Source organism: Poecilia latipinna, unplaced genomic scaffold, assembly GCF_001443285.1.
Source record: "Poecilia latipinna isolate Pla-1442-1.1 unplaced genomic scaffold, P_latipinna-1.0 Scaffold106, whole genome shotgun sequence".
Classification (NCBI taxonomy): domain Eukaryota; kingdom Metazoa; phylum Chordata; class Actinopteri; order Cyprinodontiformes; family Poeciliidae; genus Poecilia; species Poecilia latipinna.
The window spans coordinates 297,114-314,482 of record NW_015112722.1 but is presented as its reverse complement, the minus strand read 5'-3'; the positions used below and the strand labels follow the sequence as shown (position 1 = coordinate 314,482).

The following is a 17,369-nucleotide window of genomic DNA, read 5'->3' as shown; positions in this document are numbered from 1 at the left end:
TATATATATATATATATATATATATATATATATATATATATATATATATATATATATATATATATATATATATATATATATATATATATATATATATCTCAGGGATTTCAGGAGAGAGTTTATTGTGTTTGCCATGGCAACGCCACCTAATTTAATTAGTTAATTTTTTTTTTTCATTTTTAATGTTCAACTGAATTACTGAAAATCAATGGGCAATGCTCTCATTGAACATTCAGTATCATCAGCTGAGTTGATCAGACAGAAGGTCAAACTGTCATCATTTCACGTATTGAGCAAAAAAAAAAGCGAGAATCTTCATCAGCACAGACAGAGCGTCTGCATTGCGTGGCATAAGTTTAGGTGAGATAATTTTTAGATAATGGCTTCAACATTTTAGTAGTATTTCTGTTGCTTCTGTAACCGTGATGCACATGTTCAGTATTCATGGGGTCTATGAACTCTTTCAAATTAATTTCAAAATGAGATGCAAAATGTAATCTCATCTAAGAGGGCTTAGGAGACCAGGAACCAAGAAAGACAATCCTCTTAAGGCTGTGGTTATTTATGTTGTAATATTAATTCCATTAATATTTTAACTGCTAGTGATATAGAAACAGTCAACTTCTCTAACAGGTAGATTTTTTGTGGCTCGTCATCTTTATGTAGTGTGTTGACGACTCTCTTTTGAACAACTATTTATTAAGCAGTCTTTGTAATGATTTTGGAGGCTGTACAGTAACTGTCCTTGTTTTTTTTGCTTGTTTGATTGCTTGTTTATTATCTTATAATTTTCCAAAAAACTGTTTTTTGGGTTTTATACCAACTGTAGCCCATAATCTTCTAATTGATTTCTACTTAAAGGCATATTTCAATTGATTTTTCTAACTTTGACTTTTTTTTCTTGAACTAATTGAATGAATGCATGCTCTAGCTCACTAGCTGTGTACATATCCTGAAGTACGCTGCTACTTTATTGTGTCTAAACATCTGTTTTTCAAGTCTAGACCACTTTGAAAACTGGGAAGATTGGTTGCAAAGAATTATTTAAATTAAATACATTCAACATGTGGTTTTAAATAGGAAAAAGAAAAATAAATATCAGTAATAGTGAAGGTAGAGCCCAAATCTGACCTCATGCAGATTTTGAGAAGCAGTTCACTTCTAAATATTACAAAAAATAAAGAAGAAATAGCTTGAACATACATTTTAGATGAAGGTTCTGCGATTTTCTTTTCTCTATTGTCTCTGTAAAAAGAAACTGAACCATGTCATTGTATCATTTAAACCAACCAACCCTAAAGGACACATTGTTGAAGGAATAGGAATTTGATTAGCAGCTCAGTATCTTAATAAACCACAAAATTACTTAAAAGTAATGCGAGTAATTGTAATGTACTCTGCACGTCAGATTAAGAAAAAATATCAAACAAGACATAAGAGAATAAAAAAAAATCAAAACAAAAAAATCAGCCAAGCATAGCTAAATCCAGAGTGGGAGCCCCAGATTAAAAACATACTCAGTGACAGTGAGTTACATGGATAGATAGGGAAGGATGTGGCTTACACATCCTTGGGCCCTTTTTACAAACCCCTACACACGGATTGCAAAAATTGAGGGTGCAATTTATAAACTGTGAGAATCGATTTCTGCAAGCTCCATTTATTTTCCCTGCTGCTGGCAAAAGCTGAGCTCCAAACTCATGAGAGGCAGTAAAGGTACAGCAGCCTGTCTAAGCCTAAACCTAATAGTTTTTGTTGTTGTTTTGTTTTTACTGTAGAAATTGGATGTGCAGTGGTTGTGTTTTGAGGCCAATAAATTCTTGACAGGTTCTTCTCTGTACTTCATTCACCTCATCTTTAAATATTCATCAATTTCTTTCTTGTCTGTGCTACATTGGGGAAACATCACAATGAAATTTGAGGTTTTCTACATGCTGATGCCATTCCTGCATTTTTAACCAGTCGAAAAAATAAAAAAAAAGTGGAAGAAGGGGACTCAGATGTTCAGACCCCGTGTGACCCAGTTTTTTGGCAAACCGCTTGATAAGCAGCGCGATTTTATTTTATTTTTTCCCCTCTGTTAGTCTGTTAGAAGAAAATACTTGCACTTACAAATCTTGTGTTGCAAGTAAGGGAAAGATTTTTGAATTTTTACTCTATCTGCACATGATATTTTGGATTCCCACTTATGCCTGCCACCTCTCCGTACATGGAGCACTGATTCGGAAATGGATCCCATCTATCTCTGTCAGACAGCTATTACAGACTGGGGATGAGGGAGGTGAGGGTCTTGTTGGTTTGGCTTGTTGTTTGTCCACTTTTAAAAAATGCAATGAGAGCAATTTAAGTCAGTGATGCAACATCTTAGACACTTTTCCTCCTCCAACTTTCTTTTTTTAGGATATAAATACAGTGGAACAAAGTGCTTTCAGAAGTCACCTAATTATCAAATAGAGTGCACCTGTTTGTAATGCAATCTCTGTGTGAATCCAGTTGACGGTTTCAGAGGTTTGAGAACCAAAAGCATAATGAAAACTAAGGAACACAGCAGACAAAAGAGTCTAGATGGGGGGGGAGAGGTTAATCTTTTCAAAGGACGACAACCTTAAACATACCATTAAAGATATGTTGATATTTAGATAAAATTATGTCTGTGCTATTTGCCTATTAACCTCCACGGATGACCTCCATTGAAATCTCAACTGAGGAGTTTGAGTTAGTTTGCAAAGCAGAAAATGAAGTTATAAGATTTGCTTCTATGATTGCAGCAAAAGTTTGTTATACAAAATATTGACTCAGAGGGGCTAAATGGCTAATCATTTTTAATTAAAATGAATAAATGTCAATTACATCTCCTATTCATGCACTACATTGCAGTGGCCTAACACATACGTCATCATTTTGAAATAATATGCGGCTTGCGTTTGTAATGTGAAAAAAGGAATAAAAGTATACAGTTTAAGCCCATATGCAAAGCTTAACTTAGCCTAGTTGATAAGTTGTAATTGAGTAAAAGTGAGACAAAGTGCTGCGGCCCTGGCCTGTTTTTCTTCATGCACTGCTGGTTAAAAAAAGAAAAGAAAAGAAAAACACCTTTTGTGTGCTCAGTTTCCCTTTCCCCTGACCTTCTGTCACTTGCACGACTGAGTGCATTCACCAGTGAGTCACACTTCATGGTGATGGAAAGGAAGAGAAAATGGGCTCTGCTAATCAGCCCGTCTGTCCTGTGCAGGTGGTCGGCGGCGCCTGGCTTTTCAGCAGGCTCTACTGTAACATCTTCGTCACGCTGGATGTCATGATGTGCACCGCCAGCATCCTCAACCTGTGTGCTATCAGCATTGACAGGTGAGTGCGGACCTCCTCGGTGCATTGACTGACTGTGTGTAACTGCCCATGTCGACTCTCACTCCCCTGGATGTTTTGAAGACTGCTGCTGGGTGGAGACGATGTTTGTGACAGTGTTTTCTTTAAACCATTTGCTTGGCTCATGTGGAGAAAACCGAGCAAGTTTTTTTCCCCCACCTTAAACGTTCTCATGCAGTTGTTCCAGGGGAATTGTGTTAAAAATTTGCTGTGGATGTGCACTTCATATTTACTTGCTTGGTTTTCTTCTTGTGCAACAGTTAATATTCAATATCTCTCCAAGGTCTTTGTACTTACAACCCTGAGGAGGCATCAAGAGTACAGTAGAATTAGTAAAGGTCTACTCATGACCCAGAGGTGCTGAGGGATCTATTTATACAGCTCGTATCAGGGAGCGGGTTAGCGGAGCTGCTGAGGAAGATGAGTGCTCCCGTGAGATCATATGACAGTTAATGTCCCATTAGTCCCAGGTTTTTGCTTTGCATCTTGTTAGTTTATGACAATAACCTCCTTCATTACCGATGAATAGTGAGTGCTTGCCTGAGTGTTAAGTGTTGTTTAAACTTAAGCGGCTCTTTTCCCCAGGGCAGAACGAATGTGCAGCAGGCAGCTTAAAAAAAATAACAAACACATAAACAAGCTCAAATTGATTGGGAATTTTCTCTAATCCACAAAAGGCTGACAACGACGCACACAGGCTCAAATTTAAACACATAACCAAACTAATATTTAGTGTAGCGTCTCTGTTCATTTTTCAATCACTTTTAAAGGGGGAAATTGGTGAAGCTCTGTGTGTTCCTGGTGTGACCTGAGTTTTAAAAATGGTCTATACATTCTATATTCAAGTAGGTTGAGGTCAGGACCACGTTGGAATTGTTTCCAAAGCATTTAGCTGCTGATTTGAGATAAAGTAAAAAAAAAAAAAAAAAAAATTCAGATACTCACTTGTGCATCCAACCAAGCCCTCAGCATGGTACTACCACCACCATGCTGGAACCATTTAGTCTTAAAGTCTCCTCCAAACATTCTCCTTGTTCGTTTTGCCAGACAGTTCAATATTTGTTTCATCTTACAATAAGATATATCTCCAGTAGGTATTTAGCATGCTGGGAAAGGCATTTATTTATTTATTTATTTATTTATTTATTTATTTATTTATTTATTTATTTTTGTGCTAGTGCATTGCAGAAGAACAGCTTCAATTCAGATCAGCAGCTACATAGTTGAAACTTGGAAAGCTAGTTCCCTGACACTGGTCTCAGCTGGTGTTGGACTGAATAAAGTATGCTAACATTAAGCTAAAAGACTGGGCTCTTTAAATGTTAGTGCTAGTTTATGTTTGTAATTGAGTCTGTGTGTATAACGTTGATCCTCTGTGGTGTCTATTTATTCAAACTTGCTGAACTTGTTTGCTGTAAGGTGTAATGCGGCTCAGCTTGGGATACAGACCTACATTTATGCAAAACCCACCCCTGAAGAATTCAATAAAAGAATAATTAAATATTCTTTTATATTAGCTTTCTTTCTTGTAGAGGATTATATGCAAACATTTGGACAGGACCTTACTTGCTGCCATGTAGTCTGTCATTTTAAAAGTGAAAAAGTTTCTTAATCTGTCTATGAAAAAATAAAGATTGGTTCCCTTTTTATCATACAGGAATAGTTTTTGAAATAACATAGGACAGAATATTGGAGAGACTGAGAGGTAAACCGTTTACTCGTGCTGTTTCTCTGTCCACGATCATGTAGTCTCAAACACATAATCTGATCTTTCCAAAATGGGTCCAGCTGAAGTGTGTCTTCATTGTTTGGTCCAGAAAACGTCTCATCTTGTTTCTCATAGAATTAGTTTCCAAAAATACCTGATAACCACAAGTTTGAAGCTCCATTGTAGGGTTTAGCTGATGAATTACTCTTTTAGCTTCTTTTGTTTGGGTAATTGCATATTGTTAGACACCCGCTTTCCTTACAACAAGCTAATTTACACCACAGAGTGTTTTATTTCCATTTTCTGTGATTGATTATTGTGTGAGTCAGCGGTGCACATAATTATGAAGTTTCGAGTTATTAGGAGCATTTGTTGCCACTGGTCGTGAATAGTATGCCTGCATTACCTTTATTACCCCATTGTTTATTCATATGTTTGTAACAATGGGGGCTCTGTGCCCCTTAGACAGAAAATGCACAAAAAACAGAAATAATAGCAGTTGGAGGTGCAAATGAACTTAGAGCTCAGCAGATCAGCTTATTGTAAACCAAAGAGTGTATTATAATTTACCATTACACTCTTTAACCTGACACAACCTTGGCTTGAATGGAACAAAAGAATAAAATGGAAACTAAGTGGCTTTAACTCTTCGTTTTTTTGTTTTATTTTTTGCTCAGAGCACATCCAGAGTAATTATTCGCATGAGAATAAACAATGGTGGCAGTTATCTGGCTCTAAACAACACAATGCCGCATCCACTTAGGGTTGAAGTCCAGCATAATTGCAGCTTCTTCACCCACCGCTAAACCCTTTTTTTTTTTTTTTTAAACCCTGAGCTCATTATACACTCGTAGCACATATAGCGGACTGATTAACCATTAAATCAAAGCCATTCTAGAGTTCTTGCTGACTACTCATCTTGTTTCTAAATAGATGCGGTCTAGATTTTAGCCTATCATCCATCCTCTCCGCGCTGATTTCTTGGGAAGCAAAAAGTCCAACGTTTTTCCTCAAGGGCTATTTTATCCTCCTTTTAATTGCTCTCATTTACAGTCCTGTATCAGCATTTTCACGTCCTTATCTCCTGCATGCTCACACTTTCGGCTCCTCTGGGTGTTCTTTGTGTGCAGGTACACAGCAGTGGTGATGCCCGTCTTGTACAACACAACCCACCGTTCGAGGAAGAGAGTGTTTGCGATGATTGCCACTGTGTGGGTCCTGGCATTCACAGTCTCCTGTCCCCTGCTGTTTGGTTTCAACACAACAGGTCAGGATGACCTAATAGAATAATATTTGACAATTGTGGGAACACTACGGCTTTTGTACATCTCAAATTTTCAGGGAGTTTGAGAGCAGAGGAGTCCAGAAGCTTTTCTGCCTCACCTTGTTTAGTTATTTAGGACATAGAGTGAAAGAAAACATATCTCGTATCATGAGCTGAATTAGGTCACAGACTGGTACCAATGGTTCAAATCAGCAATAAATTGTATTTCCAGTTTGTAGACAATCGTGCTAAGAAAAAAAATGTTTTATTTTCTCAACATTCATCTCTGCCTCTTGGCTCATTTGAAATGTTATCTGTTGTGTGGATGTCCAACCCAACCACAGGCTGCTGGTCCAAAGCCAAGGACATCTTAGCAGAGCAAACCTTGGGAGTATTGCTCTGTACACTGAACCTACCTCCAGTCCAGGTTCATGCAGAGTTTATTAGGCTCCTTATGGCCCCTTATTACCAAGAGTCCATGACTTTTTTTTTGTCCTACATGAACACGGTCTTTGGTGAACGAGGTTGGGAGCAGCTAGACTTGATGGCTCAGAGCTGACAATCATCTCCAGAATGTATTTGTCCCAAGATAATATATATTTACAGAACAATGACAACATCTTTAAATCCATCTCTTTACAAGAGAGAGTCAGTTTCATGATCATCTCCTGGTTTTGGAATGGACTCGTTTTAGTTGATCTGCAGCTGTCAAATTTGTTTTTACAAAGATCAGTACAAAAAGCATTACAATAATCTAAAATATCCACCAGTTATTTGGTCTCGTATTTACATAATTATTATACCATGATTCAACGATTCAACAATTATACATTGTTTTGCTTGCATAGTGAATTGAATGAGTTGGGGTGATGCGATGAAGAAGAAATATAACGTTGTCTGTCATCAGCATAGCGACTGTGGCTCTGTAGGTAGAGTAGTTGTCTTCTTGATCGGAAGGTTGTGGGTTCGATTCCAGCTTCCTCCTACCACATGTCAATGTGACAGATCTGCGTCTTGGTGTATGACTGTATGAGCGTTTGTGTGTGCAAATGGGTGAGTGTGACTCTAGTGTAAAGTGCTAGAGTCCAAACAAACAGGATCTGTACTAGTTTAGCACAGTAGCTGTGTGCCGCTCTGAGGCTTAGTAACTGTGTCTTAGCAATTTATCCCTGCAATTTAAAACCACTGCAGTTTCAGATATTCTGTGTGGTTGCAAATCTGTATGAGAAGTAGTTATCATTTTTTTAGAAAGAGATGTTGATTTGTGCATAAACTCCCTGTTCCATAGTTTTTTTTGCCAAAATGTCTGTTTATTTACGAGCCTATAATTTGTTAAGGCTTTGGATTCTGTCTTCTTTTGGAGTTGTGATTAGCCTGTGAAAACATTGTCTACCCTCTGTGGAAGCGTTCTGACCTTTGTCTCAAAAACATGACTGCAGATGGTGGTTTTGATGTTAAATAAGAAGCGTCAGTTTCGAGATTATGTGTCCACATTGCTGACAGGATTTAATACGGTGTTAATGTATTATGTGTCCACATTGCTGACAGGATTTAATACGGTGTTAATGTCATGCAACTAAAGACATGATTAGGAGTCAAAGAAAGGAGGAAGAACTGACCAACCTCTAAATAGTTTTTCAGAATCTGAAGGTCTGATGAAATAACCCCAGATTCAGGAAAACAGGAACACAGCAGCTAATTTCCTCAGAGCTGACACTACTGGCAAGAACTTTTAGTAAAATTATTATCAATTTAGCTCATTTGAAGAGAGCTATTTTAATAATTATCTTTTGTAGAACAAGCACTAAAGCACAATATGTCATTTCACCTCTGCATAATATAGTAAAACGGCATTATCAAAACATCCGTACTCCTTCTTAACATGTTTTCACATTTTGACCTCAAACACTGTCATTTTACTTTTGTACCACAGATGACCCTTTGGTGTGCTCCATTTCTAATCCCGACTTTGTGATTTACTCATCCGTGGTGTCCTTTTACCTGCCGTTCATCGTCACTCTGCTGGTCTACATCCGCATCTACGTCTTCCTCAGGATGAGACGGAAAAGGATCGCCTTCGGACAGGCCAGCGGAAAAGTACAGCCTGGCTCTACTCAGCCTTCGATGGTAAGTTCAAAACATCCTTTTCCCTTTGGTTTTCGTTTTTTAGGGACCTTGTGTCTTTTGCAGAACTTTAGAATGATGACATTTTGGAAGAAGCTGAATAAAGTACTCGTAAATAAATGTTAAATTAATAGCAAGGGAATAGAGTTTGCTGTTAGTCCTGTTTCTTGACTTCTGACTTTGTGAAAAGGAGCCTCAGAGCCATTTCAAACAAAGTTCACTCATTAATGTTTTAATTCACTCATTAACCTTGATTTTTATTCATCAACCACTGATAACTTATTAAAATACCTTATTCATTAATAACTAAAATACGCAACTGGAGACCTTTTTATCTCTGAACATCAGTCACTTTTACAAATTTTGTCTTCTTCAGTATCTGGTATTGAACAAACTTACGCATACAGTTGGGTGATAAGAGGCATTTCTATTCTATTCCATTTTATTGTAGTAAAAGAATAAACAATAGCGATGATTTTATACTGTATTGCAGGGCTTTTCAGTGTCCTGCGGTCATCAGGCTTGTATTTAGCTATTTTTGTATTAAACCTCTAATACAGTAAATAAAGTACGATAAACAGAAAATATGGAAGTAAAAAATTAACAGAATACTCATTATATATTGCCAAAATAAAATGTAATTTCATCTAAGAATTGTCACAATGTGTCCTTTTTCAATGTAAACTAATGAATCAACACCATCCATGCTCCTCTTTAAACCTTAAAAAGCTCATTTTATGAAGGGTGATAAAACGAACGCTATTAAAAACTGTAAAAACCCACAGTGTTGAAGTTCTTGGTCTGAAGGAAAAAAAAAAAAGTTTTTAGAAATCTACAGATAAAAGGGTTCAAAAGCAATGTCAAGTACATCTGTGCAGCATAAAATTATCCGGGTGACATCAGACTGCTGTAATTTTGTGTGAGGCGGCTTTGTAAGTGTAAGCGAAGTGCAGCAGAGTGTTCAGAGGAACAGGGGTTAGAGAGGAAATGTAAATGTAAAGCACAGTTTATGCACACTGGACACGGCTGTCTGTCCAAATAAAGCTCCGCTTAATTAAATTGACTCGTCAAGTTAAAAATAGCGTGCTTAATCAAGAAGGATGTGATAATGTGCCGACTTCTGTCTTTGAACTAATCCACAGAATAGTGTGCACACTAATCAGGCACATTAAAAACAGTGATTTAATGGTCTGCTCACAATGTTGGTTTGATGGAGGTAAAATAAAAAATAAAAAAAGGAAAATCTAGAAGATCTGAGTCATTTCAGGCAAACTGTGATGACTGAGTAATGCTGAAGTTGGCATGCAACTTGTATTTTCCAACTGGACTATTTTTTCTTAATGAACTCCTGAGGTAGCAAATTCAGTTGCTTACTTCAATGTCTTGTTATTTCACCTAAAAGATTAAAAAGAATAAAACGGCATTTTATGAATTTATCAGGTTCATTTAAAGTGAAAGCAAGAAAACTTGAATTTTGTCACTATTCTGCTAATAAAGCCGCAAACTTTCTGGAGAAAAGACATTTAAAGATAAAAAAAAAAAGTTGCTTTACTTAAATCATATTTATTTTAAAAAAAAGTCATTTATGATATATCTTTTTTGATATGAATGCAGTTTTAAGAGTTTAGTACAACACTAATTGATAAGACAATCAAAAGTATTAAAATACGTTAAAATCTGTACAGTTATATTTATCAAATCATTTATCTGCAGCACAATTACAAGTTTTACTCAAGAAAAATAACCCACAAGAATCTTTATAAGAAACCAGCAGGAAATATAACATCTTGACCTTAAAAAGATTATGAAAATATGCAAATGTGTGTCCTGCATAAGGACGTTTTCTTCTTGCATTTTTCATTCACATAAGTTTGGTAGCATAAAACGACGTAATATCAATAAATAAAAGCTGCAGTGAAATCAAGATTGTGTTGTTCCTGTCAGAGAAAGTTTTTTTTTTTTTTTTTAGGTCAATCAATTTTGTTGTTAAGACTGGAACGAAATTCTGTGACGGTGATTATTAAAAAAGCTGAAGAACTATTGTCTGTTTAATTCAATAGTTCAATACCAGTATTGTTTAGTTTTTCTTTTACTAAATATTGTATTTTATGAAGGTAAATGCCATTCTTGTTATTTTTCAATAAATGTAGAGTTTTAAATATTGCTTGTTTGCTATATGTGGATCCTGTACGTTTGCTATGTCCTCTTGCTCTTTTTGTTGTTTACCTTCTTAAATAAACCAAAAAAGCAAATAATTAAGCAGATTATAAATCCTTCTAGTTGGGATTTAAGTCTTTATCTTCTCTGCATACTAAATAGTGCAAATCATCAAGTTTGTCATGAGCTCTAATTGAGTTGGCTCAAGAGTCAGCCTGCGTGAAAACACACCCGACAGGAAACCTAATTTCCTTGATTTGTTTTGCTCCTGTCATGAATTCCAATAAAACTGTCCTCTGAAATGAGGCGAGTTGAATCAGAGGGTTTTGTGCAAATGCAAGAAAACAGTTCTGTCCGTAGACTGATGGAGTTTTGTATGTTCGTCTCAAACTGTTTTCTATATTTGCCTTCTTTCTGTTTTCTTAGGAGACGTGTCTGCAGGAAGAGACTCCCAGGGCAAAACATGACTTATCGCCTATAAGGATTAAAGTGGTGAGTGATATTTTTAGGTAGAGATCAAATGCAACCAATTGAATCTTGTTAGCGACAGTGCCAGTGTCGTGACCTGGTGACTGTGCAATGTGCTTCAGTTTTTATCGTTTTCTCTCTTTTTTTCCATTCCACTGAGTGGTTACAAGCCCAGAGGTTAAAGAAGGAGTCTAAAATTGCGATTCTAAAGCGTGACCTGTTTCTTTACGTCACCTGGTCGCTTGTCAGCTAAGCAAAGTCTGTGGATGACGCACTGCAGCACCTGCACAACCTGCACAACCTGCACAGGCTGCTCGAAAGTTGAACAAATAACAATCTCACTTTGCTCAGCGGAAAACACAAGATCAGATAAATCGGAATATGAGGCGCAAAATGTTTTGGTTTTTGGCCGCACAGCTTGAAGCCTGTTAATCAATATTATAACTCATGAAGGAAAATGCACGTTGAAACTGCTGGTGAAGATTTAGTTGTATGAGAGGTTTATGAATCATGGTGCCAGAATGAAAGACTATATTCACTAACACACACAATACACTTCCTGATGTGTGCTGCGGTATGAAAAGCTTGGGGCCTCTCTGAAGAGCATGAATGTGCTGCAAGGTCCAATTTAAAAAAAAAAACCCTATTCGCCACTTTGTTGGCTTAGTGAAGTAGCACTTATCTGCAAGTATTTTCCACATGAACCTAAAGAGGACAAGCTGATGGTTTCAATTGGCTCCACATTCGAGGTTTGAGGAAACCAGGAATGAAAAGGCTGCAGAGTGCAATTGATCAAAGATAAAAGCTGAAATAATTATGATTTTTTTTTTTCAAACTCGGGGCATTAAGCATTGCTGTAAGCACAATTTAAAACAGAATTTCATTTATTTACTTTTAAACAAGCAGCTAATGTTACAGGTGCATCTCAATAGATTAGAATGTCATAGAAAACTTAATTTATTTAACCAATTCAGTTCAATAAATGAGCCTCATAAATCACACAGCTTCATTAGACTCGAGGTGATATATTCCAAGTGCTTGTTTCTGTTCGTTTGAATTATCATAGCTCGCAGGTAATGACAATTAGAATATCACGGGAGAAAGATGCTAATAATACAGAAATGTCATCCTCCTTAAATGTCCCTGAGTCGATTGCATGAATACGTCAATCAACGCGAGGCGGTGTGGAGGGAATCAGGATGTGACTCAGCCGAGGTGCTCAGGAAGACCAGGTTGCTTTAATAATGACCTTCATTACCTTGTCTGGGACTTAGATCAAGTTAATTTGCTGGCCAATCAATGACAGTGATACTGTCAGATGAGATACAACTTATTTTGTCAGAGTAGGCATGTGCCAATATTGCTGAAAAATGAAATCTATTAAAGTTTAACATTCCAAAATAAATAAAAAAACAACACTTTCCTTTAAATAGAAACATTTGATTCACTGAAAATAGTTCAGGGCTCTTTTTTTCAGCCACGCTAAGAGACTTTTGTTGTTTTTTTCTGATGCCAAAATGACTTATTAAAAGGAAAGCTACAGATGTAACGTATGACCTGGAAATATCTGTGCGTGGTGGATCTTGACGCTGCGACTGTCACGTTTGGGGTTTGAAGAAGCTTGAAGTTTGTGACTTATTTGCAGGTGGTTTGGTGCAGTTTAAGCAATCGGCTAAATATCCGCTCTGACTGGTAATCCTTTGTTCACCTCAGCAGAGTGTGGAACCGTCGGGTCCGTCGAAACCCAATGTGCTCTCGGGCTGCCTGTGGCGCAAACGCCCCAAGACCGGACCGGTGGAGAACTCGATGCTGCCCCCGGTGGACACGCAGAACTACTGCAGCATCAGCCATGCCTCCTGTGGACGCACCGAGTTGGACCTGGAGCAGAACCAAGCGGGACAGGACGCAGAGGACAATGACCAGACAGAGCTTCCTCCTGTCAGGATGGGCTGCGAGGTGAAGGATCTGTCAAACGGACGGACGCACACGTCGCTGCGGCCGATGTCTCATTCTCATACCAGCCAGCGATTCAGGACCATGCACGCACGGGAGAAAAAGGCAACTCAGATGTTGGCTATTGTGCTTGGTGAGTCAAGCGTCTCATAATAGGGATTAGAAAAGGGAACCAAAATGTAAATGTCAAAGGAACAAATCACGGAGACACTTCTGTTAAAGTGGCCCTGTTCTTTAATCTACTTCCAGCTCCTCTCACATTTTCCCGATGAACTTTTCTGCCACATATATACCTGATCACGCAAGCTCTTCTTTTGTCATGACGGCAATATGGCATTTGCTTAATTTGTGTGCCCGGGCCACACTTCTTGCAGTAAAAGCTTAAATGTCACAGAGAGGTCACGCTGGCCGCAGGTTTGCAGTGTGTGCAGCCCCTGACACCTCGTCCACACACCTCACTGACCAGCCAAGTTACTTTAGGCTCGGTCCAGTTAACTCTGGGACTGCAAATGTCTGACAAAACTCTAATCAGTGATGCTTGATTACATTACACTGGTGTCTGTAATGAGAGCCCTGCGCATACACACACAAAGATCTCGGTTTTCCCTGCAGTCTTCAGGATCGAGTTATATAGAGCCTAAACTACGGTTTCTCCACAGCCTTTATCTTTTATTGTCTGTACATCACTAACTACATCAAAAACAACATTGATTTTTAATTTAAAATTTCAAACCTGTTCTTTCTACATGGAAAATGAGTTGCAAAAATATTCATACCACAGGCACTTTTTTTTCCCATTTGTCACATTACAACCTAAACTTTAATGTATTTTTTTACAGACTGCATGCAATAGACATAGACAGGGTACTGCATTATTGTGAAGGGAAAGAAAACTGATACTTGGCTTTAGAAGAGCTTTTACAAATGACAGACTATACGGTCTGGGAAGCAATTGGGAAACAATTACAGCTCTAACTCTTTTGATCATCACTTCTATTTAGCTCTGCACTTTGGGCCACTATATAGCACATGAATATGCTTCGATCTGAAGCTGGAGCAGGGATGCAGTGACAGTGGCACTCAAAGACAAGAGCTGCAGACTGATTTAAACCACTGCATTGTATGTTTTTATCATCCAGGTGAAATAGTAAACCTCTGTCCCCGTCTAAGGCCTTTTCCAGTCTGTAGCAAGTTATTTTACAGGATTGTCCTGCCTTCAGGCCCTTTTGTCTTCTGACCAATCATCAGTTTCAATATCTTTAAGAAAACAACCCACATAGCATAAATGTACCAACACATTTCATAAAAGGTTGGTCTCTTCAGAATGATTAGTTATTATATTTTAGTCTTTTATCAAGGGAGCTTCAGAGCAAAGCGTTCTGGAAACAAAATGCCAAATATCTGTGGACGTAATGTGACAAAAAGTAAAAATGTCCAATGAGTATAAGTCTGCTTACAATGAACTACAGATCACTACATAGTGAAAGTAGAAGATGGCCTTGCATTTAGGAAAATACCAAAAAACTGCCAATTATTTGTCGGATGAAAACATATCAAGATATACCAGCCTGCCTTAATCAAAGGAGATGAAAACGCAGTGTCATCAGAATACAGTGACATAAGATATTGGAAAAGAAATTTGTGCTTATTTGCATGCAGCTGGTGGAACTGAAGCACTGATCACAACAAATGTTCCTGTTTCACTTTGGGTTGATGTTCAAAGAAGCCAAAGCCAAAAGTTAAGCTTTAGGTATAGAAAGGTGCATCTCTAACAGTGCAGCATGTTGGATTATTTCTTGAAGGGAAGCCCTACAACTGGAAAATATAATTTCCGGTTAAAACGCATTGTTGCAACATTGGCAGGTTGTAATCCCCAGATCCAAATTTTGACTTCTTCAACAAATCAACCACAGTGCAAATTAATTTTCCAAATATTCTCTCTTATTTAAGTACAAAAGTGGTGTATTTTCTGAATTGTCTGTCCTCTTCCTGTATCTAAATATGGCAAGCTACTTTATGGTTATTGATGTCTTTTGGAGTCGCTGGTCTGGGAAAGTAAGGAACGAACCATGTACTGAGATCATAATTAATTAATCATTCTGTTTTCTCTCTCCTTTTCCTCATTTTCATTTCAATCCCCTACAACTAACTCCACGAACCATTTCTGCTCGTTCCATATTCTTGGTTTTCAACCCGTTTTTTTCCCACCACTTTTGTTCTGCTCGCCCTCTCGATTCCCTGATGTTCTTCCTCCACGCCGCTCCGCTGTCTTCCTGCTTCAGGGGTCTTCCTCATCTGCTGGCTGCCTTTTTTTGTGACGCACATTCTGAACACCCACTGCCGGACGTGCTATGTGCCTCCTGAACTATACAGTGCTTTTACTTGGCTGGGATACGTGAACAGCGCCCTCAACCCCGTCATTTACACCACCTTCAACATCGAGTTCAGACGGGCGTTCATCAAAATCCTCAGCTGCTGAACGTAGGGGGGAGAAAAAAAAAACATGTCAGGAGATTAAAATGGAAATCAGACTGCTTGTGCAATAACTCAGGCATTGCACATTTGGTAAAACTGTGACCCCAAGAAAGAAGTCGGTGGAGGAAAGCGTACAGGAGGATGAAGGATGGGGGAGCAATAAATGCATATAAAAGTCTTTTTTTCTAACAAAGCTGGGATTTGATTTTTAACAGTATTATTACTCATACAATGCTATTATTGTTCAAGCACACTGTTTGGAGAACAGCACAAGGTATTCTTTTTTTTTTATTTCTTATGTTTTGGGGATTCGTATTGTGCAATATATGTACTTCTTCATTGGCACAGCTCCTCAGTTCATGACTTTGGGTCGATATGAATCTAAAACCTCTTAGGAGCCCAAACGGAGCTTTAAGGCTGATAAATGGATGTGCGGGCCTCTTCATCCGAAGGCCCTCTGCCTCTGCATCGCGTGGATGAACTGACGCTACTCGCCTCTCCCGTTTGCCCCCTCCTTCATCTCCGCGACCTTCAGGTACTCGACAGCGCATACACAAACCAAAATTCACAACTACGTGTTAGAAGTGTGCCCAAAGGATCGAGTTGGTCCTTGCCAAGACGCAAAGTCGTTCTGGAGGTTTTCATATGTATTGATGTGCAGCTGTTGTGCTCGGTGTGGATTCATTTGAATAAAAAAGTGAAACTTGGGTGTAAAAACCTTTTCTGTTTTATTCCAAGAGGACTACATTAAACGGCAATCTCGTAGGTGATTTAGAGCAGCCTGCCAGCTGCTCACGTCGGACTGCAAACCTTGAGCAGATTTGTTGTGGACAAAATAGCCCAGGCAATGCATTGTAAATAAAATAAAATGGGAAAAAGTCATTAAAATAATTTGCAACCCTAGCGTTTGGACGTGCAATCTGAGTTCTACTTATTTCTGAAGACAGGAAAATATATTGCAGAACTAAACGAAAACTTAAGAAATTAGTCTTAGAAGCATTTCCTTCTTAACACTAATGCGGTTAAAATTTAAAAAGAAAATAGTATAAAGCGTTACCTTTCAAATGTAAGATTTTATAAATATAAGATTTGTTTATGCTCTAGAAATGCTGGAAGTAAACATCTTGTAAATGACCAGAATCGACACAAACAAGGAAGTTTCAAGTTATTCCTTTGGCTTCAGTAACTAGTAATGCCAAGTGGGTTAGAAAATATTTAAATATGGACCCTGAAACATATTTATAAAATCTCATGGACTTGATCACACTAGATGCATAAAAACTGAAAGTGAAACTGATGGTATGACCTACTGTCTTATTAATTTGGGTAATTAGTCAACCCCGAGGGAGGATTGTTAGAGAACTAAAATGAGATACATATATAATAACAATAGCATCATATCCTTTCTTGTCTGATTAGAACGCAGTGAATCCCACACCTTTGATCCCAGTACACATGCAATGTTCAGAACAGAGACGCTTCAAATGCAACCAACATACTTCAAAGACATGACTGGATACTCCAAAAAAATCACCCTCTGACCCATTTACTACGTGATTCTAAAAAATCCCAGGATACATGGCAAGATAAAAAGCAACATCATCAATTCCTAGGATAATTTTTTCATACTTGGAATGGGGGATAACTGGTGGACATTTTTTATTTTTTATTTTTTTTTTGTATTTTATTGATTTTTTTTCATCCAATTAACTATTTACATGTGCAACAAATAATAACGAAAAAGCGTACTAACAAATGGAACAGGACAAAATATTGAATCCAATTATCTTCCCAATATCAACATTTGCAACATCATCATTGCAACAGAATGCAATATTTTATTAGATGTATTTCTGG

The 17,369-nt window shown here is 37.8% G+C and overlaps 1 protein-coding gene across 3 annotated transcripts in view; it reads left to right on the top strand.

Moving 5' to 3' along the window:
* drd3 (dopamine receptor D3) overlaps positions 1–16,229 on the top strand; it is a 29,108-nt gene extending 12,879 nt beyond the window's left edge. Inside the window, exons 3-8 of one of the 3 annotated variants that reach the window (XM_015027759.1) lie at positions 3,233–3,345; positions 6,202–6,338; positions 8,269–8,462; positions 11,043–11,108; positions 12,801–13,170; positions 15,320–16,229. In XM_015027759.1, coding sequence (XP_014883245.1) covers positions 3,233–3,345; positions 6,202–6,338; positions 8,269–8,462; positions 11,043–11,108; positions 12,801–13,170; positions 15,320–15,516 — 1,077 coding nt within the window. In that variant the 3' untranslated portion in view covers positions 15,517–16,229. Of the gene's footprint in view, positions 1–3,232; positions 3,346–6,201; positions 6,339–8,268; positions 8,463–11,042; positions 11,109–12,797; positions 13,171–15,319 lie in introns of all 3 variants that reach the window. The other 2 variants (XM_015027761.1, XM_015027758.1) reach the window with 2 other exon arrangements.
* Positions 16,230–17,369: the final 1,140 nt, after the last annotated feature.